Source organism: Osmerus eperlanus, chromosome 2, assembly GCF_963692335.1.
Source record: "Osmerus eperlanus chromosome 2, fOsmEpe2.1, whole genome shotgun sequence".
NCBI classification, from domain to species: domain Eukaryota; kingdom Metazoa; phylum Chordata; class Actinopteri; order Osmeriformes; family Osmeridae; genus Osmerus; species Osmerus eperlanus.
This window is the reverse complement of record NC_085019.1, coordinates 2,291,172-2,311,146: the sequence shown is the minus strand read 5'-3', so window position 1 is coordinate 2,311,146 and position 19,975 is coordinate 2,291,172. Positions and strand designations below refer to the sequence as shown.

Here is a 19,975-nt window from a genome sequence, read left to right as displayed (position 1 = left end):
TGTCTTCACATCCGTTCCGAACCTAAAGAAGTTTAAAGAAGGTTAACTCTATTGTTAAAGAAGCATCGCTGGTTTTAGCTCATATATGTGATGGATATAACTCAGTGGGAGAATTTGACCCAGATCAAGAAGTAGCGAGTTCAAATCGACCCCTGTACATACCTTTTAATAAAAGTCTCTGGTAACGAATACATTTTTACATTTCACTACTACAAGTCACTACTATTAACTGCAGCAGTTGATTGTCCTGTGGTGTAACGGTTAATTCCAGTATCACGGCCTGGCAATGAAGTAAATAACAATAGACGAAGGCCTGGCAAATCTCTGAGCACAAAGGCGGCAGACAATCATATTTCACAAATCTCATCAGATCCACTGACACGTTCTCCCCGTATGATTGAATAAGTAAAGGGGCGGGCGACGGTGCTAAAGAGAAAGTGGCATGCTATTTTGAGCCGTGAGACTTGTGATGTGGAGTGAGGCAGTTGATGAGGGTGTCTCTGCTCTCTGTCAGTGTCAGCCACGTCTGGTGACGACTCCCCTGGCCTGCGCAGGGGAAATCTGTCAAATAGGGACAGTCGGGGGTTGTTGACCAGTCTGGTAAATTGGAGCTTCTTCCTTGATGCGCCAATTATTTGATCAGATTCTAGAATGAAATGCAACATTTTATTGGCTTTAAACTGCTGGTCCTTTCAGCGGCTTTGCTTACCCGTGGCGTTGTTTATCCGTAATTTACTGATGCGAAAGGAACTTTCTTACTCATCATACGACGCCACATTTTCCACTTTTTTTCCACTTCGGTATTCAGTTTGAATAAATAATCCAGAGTTGCTTGCTCTAATTGAGCTTCACTTTGGCTATAGTCTCGGTATCGCGCGCAACATCTTCCTGTGGAGCGCTCGTTCTATCGCCCTGGCAACCAGTCCTCGCGGCTGCGGGGTGACATGGTTATTTAATCATCAGACGCTTCCAGAAATACGTGAATTTTTTGTCGCCTACCACTATAACACGAAAGTCTGTTTTCTTGAAGTCAGGTTTTACTTCTGTTAATTCTGAAATTTACAAGGTTCATGAGTCGGAGAAGTCTCCTCTTTCAGCGTCAAAATGCCTGTGAGACGCGGTCATGTCGCGCTCCAAAACACCTATCTGGACACCATTATTCGCAAATTCGATGGACAAAGTAAGTGGAACCACTTTCTATTACTGAAAAAGTGATTGCCTATTCAGACTATGTTATTTGTGAGTTACGAGAGAAATAAAGTCCGTTGTTGCTTATCCAAACTAGACTGATTGTAAATTAGTATTATTCATTGTAGGTTTTCAGATGGATAACCTAATGTCCTAAAGGTCAAGTTCCACATGGTTCTTGTGGGCATTGTATTAATTGTAAGACATGAGGCCCACATTTAGATAACTCTTTGCTGTATTTCACGCTCTATATGATAGTACATGCTCGCCTGTGACGGTTGTGTCCTTGCACCTGCACGTTCGCATGAGTTCACAATAGATTGTGTTCCGTGACCTCACGGGTTCTGTTTTTTCTCTGAGATGGAAGACCACTCAGCTCACGTCACCACTGCAAGTTGTAATAAGTAATGTAACAGGCTATATAGTCATCCCATCAAACTAAGAGACATAGTCTACTGTCTAGCCAATACTCTTTCTGCTGCACGTCCAGTGTATCTCTCTCTGTGTTTAAACACAGGCGAAGCAACTGTCAAAATATTTACTCCACACACTGTTTACACATTGTACACAAATTGTAATGGTTGGTTATGTACCTATATCAATGTTCAGTGCAACACAGTTTATATTGCACCCATCTGACACAGATGTTCCCATCACAGCGAGGAGGCTGGCTAGAAATAACCTGCTGCTCTTCACTGATTAAAGAGAAAGGACTTCAATTTGACTTTTTATACTTGTCAGACTTTCTCTGGACTGGCAAGTGTCTGAGTAAGGACCAGGCTTAACCCATCCTTTGTTGTTAAAGGTCTCCTGTCTCAGGTCCTATAGCAAAGGGACCAGGGTCCGCATAAGCCCATTGATTTTCTGGACTGGTGGCTAGCCGTAATATTTGAAAAGATTCATTCTCAAAGATTCTCTGCTTCAGGTTTGAGAGAGGTCTTATACGACTGATAAGACCACATCACTCTTTCTTTGAATGTGTGTGTGTGCGCGTGCCAACCAGGTGAGGCACGTGTAACATCAGCGCTGCTAAGCAACGGAGTGACGGTGTTCCTGTTCTGAGACATAAGCCTAGATAATGACTTTGGATGAGGTGTTCCTCCAACTAGAATTTCTTGCTTGTCTACCTTAAAGAACCAGAGAGTTTACGTTCGAGCGGAACGAAAGATGGTTACCGGTTTTAACCGGATATGTGGAATAAGATGGCAGAGCAAACAGAGAGAGCTGTTAGAAGGGTAAAGAGGTTTTGAGCTTCTCATTCAGTTAATGAAGAGCTCCATTAGACCACATAAATGGTCCTGATTGACTGCCATGTTGCCAAGGCATATCAACATAGACGGTGCGAAAACCGTTGTCGTCAGAGCACTGACTGTATATTAACACATTTGACGAAGGCCCGTAGAGTGGACAGACAGCCTGGTGCTGATTGTTACATTTACATTTAGTCATTTAGTCATTTAGCAGACGCTCTTATCCAGAGCGACTTACAGTAAGTACAGGGACATTCCCCCCCGAGGCAAGTAGGGTGAAGTGCCTTGCCCAAGGACACAACGTCATTTGGTTGGCATAGCCGGGAATCGAACTAGCAACCTTCTGATTACTAGCCCGATTCCCTAACCGCTCAGCCATCTGACTCCATCAGACTTGAAGGACCAAGGTCAGTGGGGGGGGCTGAGGACAGTGATGCAGCAACAGAGGCACAATGTAATTGCTTAGTGTCCAGCTGTTCATCTTCACCCTCCTGGGATGATCGGTCTCTGGGAGATGATTAGCCCTGCAGAGAGGTAGGCTTCACTTCTACTGAGAACGACGACACGACGAGTTAGCTGCCCGTGTAAAACAGGATCCTTTTTTTTTTCCTGATCCTTCTTTCTCCGATTGGTTTCCCCCCCTCTGTGACAGATCGCAAGTTCCTGATTGCCAACGCACAGATGAAGAACTGCGGAATCATCTACTGCAACGAGGGCTTCTGCCAGCTCTTTGGATTCTCCCGAGCAGAGATCATGCAGCAGCCATGTACCTGCCAGTTCCTGGTAGGGCCTGGCACCATGAAAAGTGCCCTGGCACAGTTGGCACAGGCCCTGCTGGGATCTGAGGAGCGCAAGGTGGAGATTCTCTACTATGCCAAAGAAGGTATGGAAAGACAAAGGGAACAGAGGCAGACAGCAAATCATGGAGGGAGGTTGGAAGAATTAGAAAGAGGGGGGAGTCGGGAGAGGAAGTGGATGTGTTGCACGGTGACAAGGAGAGCAGTTGTGAATAGAGATGCATTCCGTTCATCTCGAGGTTGGGAAACCTCACTTCTACATTGTGACACATATAGATAATACACAGAATGTGTCCCCTGTGGCTTGATAGAAAGCATCTGAAGTATAGTATGTAAATTCACTATTTTGTCTTGGTCAATACATTTGTTGGGGGTAAAACAGAAAAAAGAAAGAAGCTCTATGGGTCAAACAGAATCTGCTGTTTACTTCTCTTAGTCCTCTTTGGTTCACATTTGAATGTAGTGATATCAGTGGCCTGCTGTGAAGCCAGCCGGAGACTCAGTGACCGCTGACCTCTCTGGATGTCAGCAGAGCCGACATGGTTGAGCTGTCTTGGCCTGCTCACCTGTGACGTGTTTATTCCTCCCTCGATCCTCTTCTGTCACAGACAGACAGACAGACAAGCAGGCAGGCAGGCAGGCAGGCAGGCAGGCAGGCAGGCAGGAAGACAGACAGACAGACAGACAGACAGACAAACATAACCAGGCAAGCTGGGCCACACACTCACCCCCGCAAACGCACACACACCCACGCAAACATGTACACACGCAAACACACCTCTGCTACTTTGGTCATGTGGGCACGAAAAGGACAGTCTCTGAGAGCCCGTTGTCATGGTAATGTTACCATTGTGCCAGCTCAAATCCACTGAACACCTATTTATTCTCTATCCCGCTGCTAAAACAAACACACACACACACAAGAGTGCACACACACACACACACACGCAGCACGCACGCACGCACACAGTTAAGAGGCACTGTTCAAACTCCGATTCTTGATTTGTGACTCTTAATGACTTGTATGATCCTCCTAACTCTACAATTCTATTAATAGACACCGGTATGACTTCACAAGGAGATTCAAGGGAGAGGGTAGAAGCTTCATCTAAAGAATGTCTCATAAATGTAATGGTAGTGATAGTAATGGCTTTTTACTATTGTTTGAAAGCTTTCCCCAAATATATCTGAAATAGGATACACCACTTTTCCATGGACCCCAGTAGTATGTCCTTGAAATGTATAACGATGGGTGTCGAGACAACAGAGAACCCATGACATGAAATAGAAAAACCATAAAATAGACATATAAATGGGTTAGGGTCAGACTGTTTGAGGACATTTCTAACTGAAAAACACGACCCCCCCTCTTCTTACTCCCCCCCCTAACCGCACCCCCCCTTTCTCTACCTCTGTCCACATGGCTGTATTGCAGGGACTTGCAGGCCATGTCTGATTGATGTGGTCCCTGTAAAGAATGAGGAAGGGCAGGTCATAATGTTCATCCTCAACTTCCAAGAGCTTATAGACCCCTCTCTGAAGAAAGGAGGCATCAGGCAGAGAATGGCTCAGGGTTGGGTATGGGCAGGTTAGTGAACTTCAATGTTTATTAGTCTGTATCTTTGAACACCCTATATAGTTTGCCAAAGTAATTTATTTGAATATATGTGTGCGTGTGTGTTGTGATACGTGCGTCAGGTCAGAGTCGCAGACTGAAGATGAGATTGCCTACGATGCGCGCCATGCGACAGGCCTCTCTCTCCAAAGACCAGTTCGAAGGGGTGGTGGTAGACTACCTGCAGGTGAGGTGGCTTGTCAGTTCTGTCAGTTCTGTGGCACCTTGCCTCTCCCTACGTCTCGTGAGCTAGTCGTGCATTGGAACTGTAGTGGTGCACAGTGTTTGGCCTTCAGTATTACATTTACATTTAGTCATTTAGCAGACACTCTTACCCAGAGCGACTTACAGTAAGTACAAGGCAAGTAGGTGAAGTGCCTTGCCCAAGGACACAACGTCATTTGGCACGGCCGGGAGTCAAATTGGCGACCTTCAGATTACTATCCCGACTCCCTAACCGCTCAGCCACCTGACCCCCCAGTCCTCCCCGGCTTTTTTCCTCCACAGCCCAACAGCGACGAGGTCCCGCTGAAAGAGTTCCGCATCCCCTCCAAAGAGAGCTGCATGCAGTCGGAGACGGAGGCCTTGATAGAGCAGGACCTGGAGCCGTCCTCTCCCGTCGGCCAGACCTCCCCCAAGCGTCTGTCCCTGCTGGTGGAGCGACTGGACCCTGGCGGCGTCTTCCTCAGCGGGGCTCTGCCCCACAGCCGCTCCCGGGAGAGTGTCCGCAGCCTGCGGCGGGCTTCTTCCCTGGACGACATAGACAGCATGAGGGCTGAGTGGACCGGTCGTCATGGAGACCCTCAGTCCAGCAGCAGTGAGTGTGTTTGTGTTTGTGTTTGTGTTCGACGTGTCGGGGGGGGGGGGGGGGGGGGCTGGGGCATGGGGATTGGGAAGTCATGTAGTGTGTGTGAGGGTATTCATCCAAGTGAACCTGCAGACTGTCGAGGAATGATTTAAAGCTGTCATAGGTAACATGAAAGCCAAAGGCGATTGGCTAGAACAGTGAGTGCTGGAACATGATTGGCTGGAAAGCAGTGGAATGCACAGCCACTGGCACTGAGCTTGTCTGTGTTGCTAAACAACTCTCAGAGGACCTCATTAGCTTACACAACATGTTTATAGGGGACAAACCTTTCTTTTTTTGACTGAAAAAATACTACATTTTCTACCTACATCTCATCTCCCCCACTAGAAAACTAAAATCTCTTTAGCTCTCAGAGGTTAGCATGAACACATTGTCAGAGCCCGCGTATGTGGCGATCCCTGTGCTTGTCCCTTACCCTCGTCCCCAAGCTCAGACTGAGCACGTGCAGCAGCCTGATGGGTATTTCAACAGGGACACGCTAATCAATTAAATTGCCCTACAGCCACTGTTGCGTGTGCCGAGTTTTGCTTTTGTGTGTTTGTTTGTGTGAGTGTGTGTGTGTGTGTGTGTCTGTGTGTGTGAGAAAGTGCATGGAAGGCTGTGAAAGCTCATTCGTGTCCCCCTTTTGCTTCCGCTGAGCTAAAGTGACGCTCTTACAGTAAGAGGAGGATGACATGCACCCACTCCACCACCCTGGCCTGATCACATCTCCCAGCGACTAGGTTGTGAATGTTTACAGTATATTCCACTGTCCGCGTCCGCAGCCCTGTAACATTCCCGCGGTTTGTTTGTCCCGTGTGCAGACCTGAAGCCCAGCACCCTGAACTCCACCTCCGACTCGGATCTGATGCGGCCCAGGACCATCAGCCGTATCCCCCAGGTCACTCTCACCTTGAGACCTCCGTCTCCCACGGAGATCGAGATCATCGCGCCCAGCAAGGTCAAAGACCGCGCCCAGAATGTGACAGAGAAGGTTACGCACGTCACGCAGGTACAACACCGGGGGAGGAGAGATGGGGGAGGAGAGGAGAGATGGGGGAGGAGGAGAGATGGGGGAGGAGAGGAGAGATGGGGGAGGAGAGGAGAGATGGGGGAGGAGAGATGGGGAGGAGAGGAGAGATGGGGAGGAGAGGAGATGGGGGAGGAGAGGAGAGATGGGGGAGGAGAGATGGGGGAGGAGAGGAGAGATGGGGGAGGAGAGATGGGGAGGAGAGGAGAGATGGGGGAGGAGAGATGGGGGAGGAGAGGAGAGATGGGGGAGGAGAGGAGAGATGGGGGAGGAGGAGAGATGGGGGAGGAGAGGATAGATGGGGGAGGAGAGATGGGGGAGGAGAGGAGAGATGGGGGAGGAGAGATGGGGAGGAGAGGAGAGATGGGGGAGGAGAGATGGGGAGGAGAGGAGAGATGGGGAGGAGAGGAGAGATGGGGGAGGAGAGAAGAGATGGGGGAGGAGAGGAGAGATGGGGGAAGAGGGCTCACGGTCCTGTCTTGCTGTCACACCACGATGCCCATCCTTCTCATTAGGATACAGACACCTGTCAGGTGAGGTGTCACACTGTCCCACACCATTTTGCAACATCTGGAATGTGTGATACTTTGCACCATGCATTATTTGACAAGTGTTTGACCCGATCTTTTACGCTTTTCAAAACGGGTGAGACAGAGCAGGAAAAGGACTAAAATAGCATTTTATTATTGTTTGCAAGCGTGTAGATGTGAAAGAAGGATCTCACCTCGGTTAGTGTGGTGTCACTGCAAACTCCGTCCCCCTCGCAATCCCAGCATGCCATAGCACGCCCGTCCAGCGTGAACCTGTCAGGTCATGGAAGCACGCCTGTGTGACCTACAGGGCTGCAGGACACTGGGGATAGATGTCTGTCCTCTCTGCTGCACGCCACACTGATCCAGATGTCTGGAGAGAGCTGATGTGGGCTGCGGTCAGAGGGCTTTTACCACGGTTTGACACAGGAAAGATCAATCAGAATATGGATGCGTGTCATAGCCTTTATTTATTTTTGTACCGTACATGTTATGTTGTTGGCTGTGTTGATATGTTGATGGTGACTCTTCTGGTGAGATATGAGTGTTCAAGGAATGTAATCTAAACCTAGTTCTAATAATTCAATCTTAGAATCTAGATGATAAGCGCTACCACTGATACATTCTTTAAAGGGCACAGTGGAACATGTTTTCATAGGGCCCAGCATTGCTGCCAAGCTTCAGCCGATGCACACACACACACGCAAACTCTTACACACTCTCACACACACACAAACACACACTCTTCAGTCCTGAGTTTCACACCATCAATGCCCTGTGCTAGGTAACGCCTGAAACAAAAAAATAAGAAGATGTAAATAAGATGTAAATAGAGTGAAGCATTGCGAGTTTATGTTGGGAATGAACTTTAATAATTAAGTTCAGCTCAGCATGAAATTATGATTTTATCCTGTCATCTCTTTGTAAATATCTAATGTCTGCACTGTTTGACATCTGTGTCTGTACTGCAAGAGGTGTAAAACATGCCCTCTGGTGGTCTGGCCGATGGTGTCCTGTACGGCGTTGTGTTGATGCTTTGCGGTGTGGTGGGGCCAGGAAGGAATAACTGGCAGTTAGGGCTGGATGTCAACTGAGTGTACATACATGTATGAGTATGTGTGTCTGGGGGGAGGGGAATTAAGGGAGGCATAGTTATGAAACATAGTGAAGCTGGGAGGGCAGGAGTTGGTTGGTGGTGGTGGGGGTATCGAGCGGGCCGCTCTGGGCCTTGACGCTGTCAATGACCTTGGCCTCTGGGGCTAATGGAAGTAGAGGGCAGTAGAGGACTGGACACGCTCTCTCTGTCAGCCTGTCTGCCACCGTCTCTGCCCTTTAACCACTTGTGTCGTTCCATCACTTCACTCGCCTTCCTTTTACCTTCTCACTTCCTGTCTCTCAATTGGTCGTCTGTGTTGGCGGCCTGCTGTTTCTCTGCACGTTCTACACATGATGAAGTTTCCTAGACAGGGCATCACAGAGCAGTGCGACACAAGGTGCTTTTCCAGGTCACACAGATCAGTACCCCCGAGGGAGCATAAAACTTAAGCCAACTGCACGACATCACAAGATCCAAACAAGTCCTACAGATATACTGTCTGTCAAAGTATTCATGGTAGTTAGTGTCAAATATGATTCATCACATATAGCCTAAATTATACGTACATTTTGGTTCGGTTTGCGTCCTATTACACAACTAATCTTCTCGGTTATCCACGCTTTATAATTGGATTTCGATTGGCGCCTTTGCAAAATGAGGGAGGGAAATGATCACTCCCATTGATCGATGTTTGTATTGATTAGACTGCGTAACATAGCAGATAACATGATTCTCTGTAGAGTGGTGTTCAGATGATAGTGAGACAGATCCCATACCACAAGTAGGGTGGGAGGTGGCTGCTTTGGTGAGGAGAGAGAGCTGATATGGCGCCCCCTGGCTCTGAATGAGCTAGTGCAACTGGCAGGTAGAACTATACCCTTCTGATACTTGATCTTTCTGCTGTGCATTCTATGGGCACTGTTTCTAAAGTCCGCTTTGGATAAAAGCGTCTGTTAAATGAATAAGACAAAACTGTATGGAAATGTAGCAGGCTGCCAAAATAATCACAAAAATGGCCACCTGGTGTGGAACCAGAGGGCTTAAACCAAAACGCCGTCCTCTGCTCTTTGTATTTACGGTTACGCTTGTTCGTGACAGGTGTGTCCAGGTGTAGATGTTTTCCCGCTGTGTAGATGTTATTGTATGGATGTACAGTGTGTGTGTGTGTGTGTGTGTGTGTGTGTGTGCTGGGGGAGGTGTATGGATGAGCATTTGCATGCCTTACTTCCTTATGTGAGGGCTGGGCTGAATGCTGCCAAGGGAGAGGGAGGGCAGTGGTCGCCTCCGGTAGCCTTCCCCTCGCTCAGTGCTCTCCCGCGCTCTCCCGGCAACACTCCTCACCATGAGCTTCAAAGATAAACTTAAACCAGTAAGTACTCAGCCCTGAACCCTTCCTCTTTCTCCTGTAATTTAGATCATTATCTGCATTTACTGTCATTACTCCGTCCCTGTCTCTTTACCTGTATCTCTCTCCTCTCTCTCTCTCTCTCTCTCTCTCTCTCTCTCTCTCTCTCTCTCTCTCTCTCTCTCTCTCTCTCTCTCTCTCTCTCTCTCTCTCTCTCTCTCTCTCTCTCTCTCTCTCTCTCTTTCCCTGGCCCACCTGTTAGACCTGGTGAGGTGGGGGCCCGAGTGGAATGACATATTTATTCATTGAATGCCATACTGTTCCATTTTATTCATGTGTAGTGTAACATCATTCTACATACATACATGTTTGTTGTATATATATATATATATACACACACAATATATTTATATATATACACAAACATATCTGTTTGTTTTCGTGTCAGAGCTCTGTTTGACCCACAAGGTGCTTTGAGTGTACCCAAACTGATGTTTAATATGACCCTAACTGGATTTTTTCTGGATTTGTTGTTGTTGTATTTTGTACCATATCACACTAAATTTAGTAGTTCCATGCGTATTAGTTCCATCTTATTATAAGCACAGTAGAGTTGGTGAAAGGCATTCCGTGCAGACAGTACACTGGGGCTTTCATTATGAAACCAGACCACAGATTATATCAATACCTTCACATTTCAGTTAGCATATCAGAGTTGCTTGCTTGTGCGCATATGTGATGTGTCTGTGTGTGGGTCGGGAGAAGAGGGAGTGGAGGGGGGGGGGGGGTGTTGTGATTGTGTGTAGATGACTGTATGTGCTAGGGTTGTGATCCTGCATGTGCTACAGTTGTGAACATGCTTGACATACAAACACGCATGTGTACATACACACTCCCTCCTATGTTGACCCCCCTCCCACATGATAATGTACTGCTGTGACCCTCAGGGCAAGTTTTTCTGCTGGGTCCTAGAGAGCATCTGTCAGAGAGAATACTCACATCCAGTATTGAACTTACAGAATTTACCAACAGCAAGCTCAGAAACGATTTCAGTAGCTTTAGACTAACTTGTGGTTCTAAAGTATTTTGCTTTAGCTTTGCATATCATTGATTTGATATCTGGTGTTCTTCTGGTTGAAAGGAGACTACTCTTTTTCCATTTAATTTATTTTTAATTCAGACATAGGTAAAGTAGTAGGGAGGGTTAGGGAATTCACATGTTGTACCCCCGTGTGACTATGGTCATGTATGTGTTTCCCTGTGTTTTGAGCACCAGTTTCAGGCAAACAACGTAGATGTTTCATCTTTGACTGTTTAACTAGTCAGCTTCACGGGTTCTTTGATAACAAATCAAGTTACCACAGACTCTCTTATTTCTGGGCCGGGAGAAAACAGGATCATGCAAATCCGAAGGGGTGTCGCCCACACAGTGCGTGCATGACCAGCCCATCCTGACTAAGGAAAGCCTGAGTAGAATGTGGCGTGAAACCAGATTAAATTGGGGAAAAGCACTGAGAGCATTCATTCATGACCAGCTAATGTGAGTGAGAGGCCAGAGTGGAATGTGGCACTGACACATGCTTTCAACTGTGTCAGAGAAGCCCTTTCAGAACAGGACCAACTCTTAGTGCTGCATCAACAGCACAGCGAGTATCGACAAGGTGTTGATCCCCCCCCATAATCACACTCTAGAAAGTGTTAATGAAAATTAACCAAAACCAACCAACCTTGGTTGACCGCTTTGTCGATACGTGTGTAAATAGGGGCACTTACCCCTCTCTGCCATTGGCAGAGAGGGGGCAGGGGGTGGTCACATGGTGTGGCAGGTGTGGATGCAGCGGGGGAGCTTTAAAAGCCCGGGGAGCTAGTTGGATGGTGGGAGACCTGTGGAGACAGACAGGGCTCGACCAGAGAGAGTTCCTATCAGCTAGTCAGTCAGTAGTCCACTAGGGCTTGGTCTGCTGGCCCTGGGCACAGTACAGGATAACCAGGGGAGGGATGCAGCGCGAGAGGAAGTGTATGTTCCGAGGAAAGCAGGACAGCTTCTTGATGCGGGCGATGAGGACCAGCGTTGGTCGTCCCAGCTGCTGCTGCTGCGCTCGGGCCCAGGATGAGCTGGAGCACCTGGACATGGAGGCTCTGATTGTCGTGCCGGTCAGTAGGCTCACTCTCCACTCACTACCATCCTCAGGCTCTCTCGACTGGGCTTCGGGGGGGGGGAGCATGATGGTTGTGGTTGGCTTGGTTCCTGTAGCTGCACAGGCAGTGCTGAATGTCGGTTATAATGTGTTCCATCAACCATATGGTCGAGGTTTTGGCTGGGTTACCAGGACTGGTGTACGCATCAAACGTTCCTCGAGGCAGCTGTCGTTTGAACTGAATCACAGAACTGTGTTTATAACAACTTGACATGATACATCTCTCAACAGATGACACACTCACACACACACACACACACAATCTCCTCCTCAATGGACTATAAATTAGAGCTTATTGATTTTTGAGCAGCTAATGGAGTTATTTTTGTAACCCCTATTCAATTCAGACTTGGGGGTGGGAGTGATGTGTTCCTGGATGTCAGTCTGGCCCTGGATGTCTGTCTGACACAGTCTGGCCCAGTGTGGGATGAAACAGATGCACTATGGAGCTGCTGCCTTTCCCCAGAGAGCCCGTCCAAGACAGGCTCAGGTCCTGTGTGGTCTCTGATAGGCCTGTGGTAGCAGGAGCAGTCCTCTACTTCAATCCACTGCCAGACTCATTAGCTGTGGGTTGTTCGTTAGTTACTTTTCTCTATTGTGACCCTTTATTTAGAGCCTTTATTGAATAATGTTTTTGGTCTGTACCCCTGTACCAGGTTCTGTACCACCACAGCTGATTTTTGCTGAAATGTTAAAACAATTCTCATCACTCCCAAAAAATTTTGGTGAGAGTGTTAGCACCACGACCGCTAGGCTTTTCCCCACGTGTTCATGTGTCGTTTCTGCTCCGTAGGTGTTGTCCCTGGGGGCAGATGTGCTCCCAGAGTATAAGCTCCAGGCTCCACGCATCCACAAGTGGACCATCCTCCACTACAGCCCCTTCAAGGCGGTGTGGGACTGGCTCATCCTGCTGCTGGTCATCTACACAGCCGTGTTCACCCCTTACTCCGCCGCCTTCCTGCTCAACGAGGTGGAGGACGAGCGCCGGCGTACCTGCGGCTACACCTGCAACCCGCTCAACGTGGTGGACCTGGTGGTGGACGTCATGTTCATCGTGGACATCCTCATCAACTTCCGCACCACCTACGTCAACCACAACGACGAGGTGGTGAGCCACCCTGGCCGGATCGCCCAGCACTACTTCAAAGGCTGGTTCCTCATCGACATCGTGGCGGCCATCCCCTTCGACCTGCTCATCTTCCGCTCTGGTTCTGAAGAGGTAAGGGGCCAGCAGGGAGACGAGGCGTAGGAAAAATGAGTTAGAGAGAAATCAAACAGGGTCATAGTTACTTAGACTTTTTTTTTTATCTGTCTATGAAGTCTGTTAATGTGGGTAAGTCCTTATAATGCAATGTCACAAACCCCTCTTCCTAGCCCCAGACAACCACTCTGATTGGCCTGCTCAAAACAGCACGGCTCCTGAGATTGGTACGAGTGGCCAGAAAGCTGGACCGCTACTCGGAGTACGGCGCCGCAGTCTTGTTCCTCCTCATGTGCACCTTCGCCCTCATCGCCCATTGGCTGGCCTGCATCTGGTATGCCATCGGCAACGTCGAGCGCACCGGCTCTGCCCGCATTGGAGAGATGAAAATCGGTTGGCTAGATAACTTGGCTGACCAGATAGGTAAACATTACAACGACAGCGACGCTGGCTCTGGTCCCAGCATTAAGGACAAATACGTCACAGCGCTCTACTTCACCTTCAGTAGTCTGACCAGTGTGGGCTTTGGCAATGTCTCCCCCAACACAAACCCTGAGAAGATCTTTTCCATCTGTGTCATGCTTATTGGCTGTAAGTAAGCTACTACATCTTTTCTGTGTGTGTGTGTGTGTGTGTGTGTGCATGTGTACGTGTGTAAGCGTTTTGTGTGTTTGAGCGAGCGAGAGAGGAACACAGAGCCCTAAAGTGCTTTAAGGGTTTGCTCTGATGAACGATTCCTCTTTGTTGTCCTCTGTAGCTCTGATGTATGCCAGTATCTTTGGAAACGTATCAGCCATCATCCAGAGGCTGTACTCTGGCACGGCACGCTACCACACCCAGATGCTCCGCGTCAAAGAGTTCATCCGCTTCCACCAGATCCCGGGGGGACTGCGCCAGCGGCTGGAGGAGTACTTTCAGCACGCCTGGTCCTACACCAACGGCATCGACATGAACGCTGTAAGTCATCCTCAGTCACGCACACACACAGAAAATATTCATCCATCAGCACAAAGAAACACAGACTTTTTCCATCGAGTCTGCAGCCATTTGTTTGGAAGATCTACCAGTGGAAATGTGCGTCATGTCCTGCCTGTTAGTAGACACATAGAAGAGAAAGCCTAGGGCTTTTCACAACCCAGGAACGTGACGTAGCAGAGAACACAGAGCTAGCCTGTCAATTCAATCTGAACAGAGTTCATCACATGTCTGAGTGAGTGAGTGTGTGTGTGTGTGTGTGTGTGTGTGCGCCCTAGGTCGATACTGAGCTACCGATGGATTGATTTTCTTTTCCTTATCTCGCTTTTCCCCTATTTAAGAATCAGAATTAGCTTTATTCTCCATGTAAGTTCACACAAACAAAGGAATTTACTGTGGCAGGAAGGTGCATACGATAAACATACACCAATCTTAAAATATAAAAAGTAGAAAATATTTCTGCTCCAAAAACACATTTTTATCCTTGTTTCTTCCTCTCTGTTTACCTTTCTCTATATTTTCCTCTCTCTGTCTCTAGGTGCTGAAAGGGTTTCCTGAGTGTTTGCAAGCGGATATCTGCCTGCACCTGAACCGCACCCTGCTCCAGAACTGCAAGGCGTTCCTGGGAGCCAACAAGGGCTGTCTGCGTGCGCTGGCTGTGCGCTTCAAGACCACCCACGCCCCACCAGGCGACACTCTGGTCCACAGCGGAGACGTCCTCTCAGCCCTGTACTTCATCTCACGAGGATCCATAGAGATATTGAGAGATGATGTGGTGGTGGCTATACTGGGTGAGGGTCCCATCTTCCTTCTCATGTGACTTTGTCTTTCCCTCTCTCTCTCTCTGTGTCTCTCTCTCTGTGTCTCTCTCTCTCTCTCTGTGTCTCTCTCTCTGTGTCTCCCTCTCTCTCTGTCTCTCTCTCTCTGTCTCTCTCTCTCTCTATGTCTCTCTCTCTGTCTCTCTCTCTGTGTCTCTTTCTCTATGTCTCTCTTTCTCTCTCTCTCTCTCTGTCTCTCTCTATGTCTCTCTCTCTCTCTCTGTCTCTCTGTCTCCTGCTTTCTTGAACATACAGACATGCACACACACACACACTGGCATGCTACACACACTACTGTGTGGTGGTGTGCTGTCTTGCCGGAGGTGTTTAGGCACAGCTCCACTTCCATTTCACAGTATCATTGATTGCCAATAGGCCAACCGCTCAGAACCAGGCTCTCTAAGCTTACCCGCCACTTTCTGATTGGTCTCTCAAATGCAGCTAAGTAGACATGAATTCAGACTTCATTTGATGATATTCTATAGTGTCACTGGCCTTCCATCTAAGATAACCAAGGTAACTAGGTTGATCCAAATCAACTGTCATTTAACTCCTCTTCCTCTTGCGGACTTGCTTCCAATTATTTTTATTTTTTTAATGAATGTTGAATGAATGAATTTCTTTATGATTATCATTCCTCAACCTCACCACTTTCTGCAGTAATTACGTTATACCCTCTTGTACTTACTCTATATCTTTCTCTCTCTCTCTCCCTCTTTCCCTCTCTCTCTCTTTCTCTCTCCCTCTCCCCCTCCCTCTGTCTCTCTCTCTTTCTCTCTCTCTGTCTCTCTCTCTGTCTCTCTCTCTTTCCCTCTCTCTCTCTTTCTCTCTCCCTCTCCCCCTCCCTCTGTCTCTCTCTCTTTGTCTCTCTCTGTCTCTCTCTCGTCTAAACGATGCAGGTAAGAATGACATCTTTGGGGAGCCCATCAGCCTGTACGGTCGGCCGGGCAAGTCCAGCGCAGACGTGAGGGCGTTGACCTACTGTGACCTCCACAGAATCCAGAGGGACGACCTGTTGGAGGTGCTGGACATGTACCCCGATTTCTCAGACACCTTCTGGAGCAACCTGGAGATCACCTTCAATCTGAGAGATGTAAGTGTCCCCCATCTGGAGGGTTAGACGAACTGCAGGGATGTTTTTAGCGTGGTGGCGTCCGGGGTCGTTTGTGTATTAGGTGTTGTGTGCGTGTCAGGGAATGTGTTGTGTGTAACTGAATGACTGAAGCTGCTGTGTCTCAGGTAGATAGAATAAACCAGGCAACCCCCAGCGAGGATTCTGAATGTGGATACCGTCGGCCACGACGCAGAAGAAACTCACTGCACAGACGCAACCGCCCAGGCAAGTGTTGGTGTATGTCTCTGTGTGTGTCTCTGTGTGTGTGTCTCTGTGTGTGTGTCTCTGTGTATGTCTCTGTGTGTGTCTCTGTGTGTGTGTCTGTGTATGTCTCTGTGTGTGTGTCTGTGTATGTCTCTGTGTGTGAACCTGTGTGTGTGTCTGTGTATGTCTCTGTGTGTGTCTCTGTGTATGTCTCTGTGTGTGTCTCTGTGTATGTCTCTCTGTGTGTGTCTGTGTATGTCTGTGTGTGTGTCTCTGTGTATGTCTCTGTGTGTGTGTCTCTGTGTGTGTCTTGGGGGGGGAGTTATAACTACATGTTCACACACTTTTAAACAACACATAAACACAAGGTGTGACTTAGTCCTGCTCCTCTGTCCATCCTGTCTAGACGGCATGGACCGCGAGGACTCATACCCGGACCAGTCCTGTCCGATGGGGAACCATCGAGACCCGAACTCCAGTTCCCAGTGGGACGACCTCTGCAGCAGCACCAGTGCCTGCTCCAGCGACGATGAGATTAAGCCCGTAGGACACAGCAAAGCTGAGTTGAGATGCGACACCCACGACTACCGCCCTGCCGCGGTGAGACTGCTGGGCTCCAGCGGGCCCTCAGCCAGCCTGGGAGGGGCCATGGAGCGAGGAGGACATCACTACACAGGTGAGAGACACGCCGCCCTGTCTCTGTCTCTGCTCCCTGGGCACTTCACTATCTGTACAAAGACGCTGCATACACTGTACAGAGCTGCACATGGTTGTCTTTTGTAAACAGCATTCACGCTGGCCGTGTGTCCTCTACTGTCTTCCCAGTGGCAGCCCCCGTCAACATGCCAGGGTACTACGGCATCTGGCCGGAACGGAGGCCCAGCCAGTTCTCAGAGAGCCAGCGACGCTCGTCCTCAGTGAGGGCCACGTACCACCCTCCCCCCTGCACAGAGAACAGGCCCAGCGAGCTGGAGTCCAGGCTGGAACTGCTGCAGTCTCAGCTCAACAGGTGTGTAGGTGTGTGTGTGTGTATGTGTGTGTGTGTGCGTGTATGTATGTGTTTGTGTGTGTGTGTGTGTGTGTGTGTCAGAAATAAAGAGATGCGTACGGATGTCAGGTCTGAAAAAGCACAGATGCAATTCATATCGTTCCCTCCCTCCTTCCTCCTCTGTCCAGACTGGAGACTCGGATGACTGCAGACATCAACGTGATACTGCAGCTTCTACAGAGGCAGATGGCCCCGGTACCTCCTGCGTACAGTGCTGTGTCGCCGAGTCCCCATCCGCCTCACCCTCCAACGCTGTACGGTACAGGAGCCCCCGTTATCCATAGCGTCCCCCCTATCCCACCAGTCGAGATTGACAGCATACCCTCCACACTGCCGGTGAGTTCACAATTTGCTATCGCAAACGATTGTCTTCAGTCATTGGTCGTTGATCCGAACCTACTAGTGAGCACGTGCACGAGTGTGATGTGGTTGTGTAGAGATCTGAAGAATTGAAGAGGGTCATGATCAGAGAAGCCGTTTTCCATCCTACCCAAACTCTCTGCCTCTATTTGTTTTCGCAGAGTTCGGATTCAGACAAGCACAGGTCCAAGGACTCCCTGTCCAGTGGAATCCACCTTACTGTGGCCTCTGATGACACCATGTCCATGTCCCCAGAGACTGAGCCTCATCCAGGCCCCCCAGTGGGCCTCCCCCAGCCCCCTGGCCCTTCCCAGGGGCCCCCCAGACTGCTGTGTGGCAGCCAGCGCTTCCCCTCCCTACCTGAGAACCTGGAGACCTCCACAGACAGCCAAGGGATCCATAGGCACGTGTCCGACCCGATCCTGCCAGGCAGCTAGACCCGCCCCCCCCTCCGCCCTCCACCGAGCATCCCCTGCCCCACCACAGGAGGGCAGCCATACTGTGCTCGAGACACCATGCTAATCTTCTTCTTCTTCTCCAGCCTTTTCCCATCCCTGACCCTGATCTGTAAAATGCTGCTGAAGAACTTGGATTGCCTTTCACACTGCAGAGGGGGAAGATCAGCAAAATGCCTCCTCTCTCTCTCCCAGACTCACAGGCCAGTACCACTGGCTCCTTTCCTCTCTCTCTCTCTCTCTCGCTCTCTCTCTCTCTCTCTCTCTCTCTCTCTCTCTCTCTCTCTCTCTGTCAAGGCCCAGTTTGGTTATTAGAGGGTCTGTGTGCTAAGCCTAGCCAGGCCAACCTCTTCCTGAGGAGAACTGATCTGGCACTGAGCTGACTATGATCATCCAGAAACAAAAACACGTCACACAAATACTCACAACACGCCCCACATACCTTTTAAGCTGTAGCAACAACATACCATCCTGATGTTTCTTTTAAGTGATGAGGTGAGATGACAAGCATGGCCGCTTCATGCTCCTCTTGTGGAGAGAGATACCTTTTTTGTCTGCCTGTGTGTAACAATCACACTGTAGAAGACATGCACAATTAGCCCGTCCATTTAGTTTTTTTCCCTTCTTAGAATTAAAAGAAAATATGAAAATGTGTTGAATTCAGAAAAAGGGATGAACAACTAACGTTTATGCACAAAATTAACAGTCACAACACTTTGGTTTTTGTTGATCTATAAAATATCGAGATGAATTGAGATGACAACTAAAATTAATTATTAACGGTTGGTTATTAGCCTCCCTGGGAAAGTCTATTCAGGGGTGCTGGAGAGGAGGGTCCGTCGGATTGTCGAACCTTGGATTCAGGAGGAGCAATGTGGTTTTCGTCCTGGCCGTGGAACTGTGGACCAGCTCTATACCCTCGGCAGGGTTCTGGAGGGTGCATGGGAGTTCGCCCAACCAGTCTACACATGTTTTGTGGATTTGGAAAAGGCGTTCGACCGTGTCCCTCGGGGGCTCATGTGGGGGGAGCTCCGGGAGTACGGGGTACCGGACTCCCTGATCGGGGCTGTTCGGTCCCTGTACGACCGGTGCCAGAGTTTGGTCCGCATTGCCGGTAGTAAGTCGAACTTGTTCCCGGTGAGGGTTGGACTCCACCAGGGCTGCCTTTTGTCACTGATTCTGTTCATAACTTATATGGACAGAATTTCTAGGCGCAGCCAGGGCGTTGAGGGGGTCCGTTTTGGGGACCTCAGGATCGGGTCGCTGCTTTTTGCGGATGATGTGGTCCTGTTGGCTTCATCGGGCCGTGACCTCCAGCTCTCACTGGAGCGGTTCGCAACCGAATGCGAAGCGGCTGGGATGGGAATCAGCACCTCCAAATCTGAGGCCATGGTTATTGACCGGAAAAAGGTGGAGTGCAATCTCCGGGTCGGGGAGGAGATCTTGTCCCAAGCGGAGGGGCTCAGAGTAGAACCGCTGCTCCTCCGCGTCGAGAGGGGCCAGTTGAGGTGGCTCGGGCATCTGATAAGGATGCCTCCTGGACGCCTCCCTGGTGAGGTGTTCTGGGCACGCCCCACTGGGAAGAGGCCCCGGGGAAGACCCAGGACACGCTGGAGGGACTATGTCTCTCGGCTGGCCTGGGAACGCCTCGGGGTCCCCCAGGAAGAGCTGGTGGAAGTGGCCGGGGAGAGTCTGGGCCTCCCTGCTTAGGTTGCTGCCCCCGCGACCCGACCCCTGGACAAGCGGAAGATGATGGATGGATGGTTATTAACCAGTTATTTGAGATGGAAGGTTGGTGTTGGTGTGACAACAAGTAGCTCAACATTTCTGATGAAGGACTACAAACCAACCTTAATGCGGCATGGTGTACAACACAACAAACGTTGCGGCCATTTTGTGCAAAG

At 49.3% G+C, this 19,975-nt stretch overlaps 1 protein-coding gene across 1 annotated transcript; it reads left to right on the top strand.

Moving 5' to 3' along the window:
• The first annotated feature begins 459 nt into the window (after positions 1–459).
• On the top strand, positions 460–18,865 carry kcnh6a (potassium voltage-gated channel, subfamily H (eag-related), member 6a). The gene is made up of 16 exons (XM_062487194.1): positions 460–1,180; positions 3,091–3,321; positions 4,671–4,823; positions 4,934–5,037; positions 5,358–5,667; positions 6,522–6,709; positions 12,690–13,115; positions 13,271–13,688; positions 13,855–14,054; positions 14,611–14,863; positions 15,790–15,983; positions 16,130–16,229; positions 16,615–16,884; positions 17,034–17,217; positions 17,385–17,592; positions 17,778–18,865. The coding sequence occupies exons 1-16, from the start codon at positions 1,105–1,107 to the stop codon at positions 18,051–18,053; spliced, it is 3,591 nt and encodes a 1,196-aa protein (XP_062343178.1). The 5' UTR covers positions 460–1,104; the 3' UTR covers positions 18,054–18,865.
• The last annotated feature ends 1,110 nt before the right edge of the window (positions 18,866–19,975 follow it).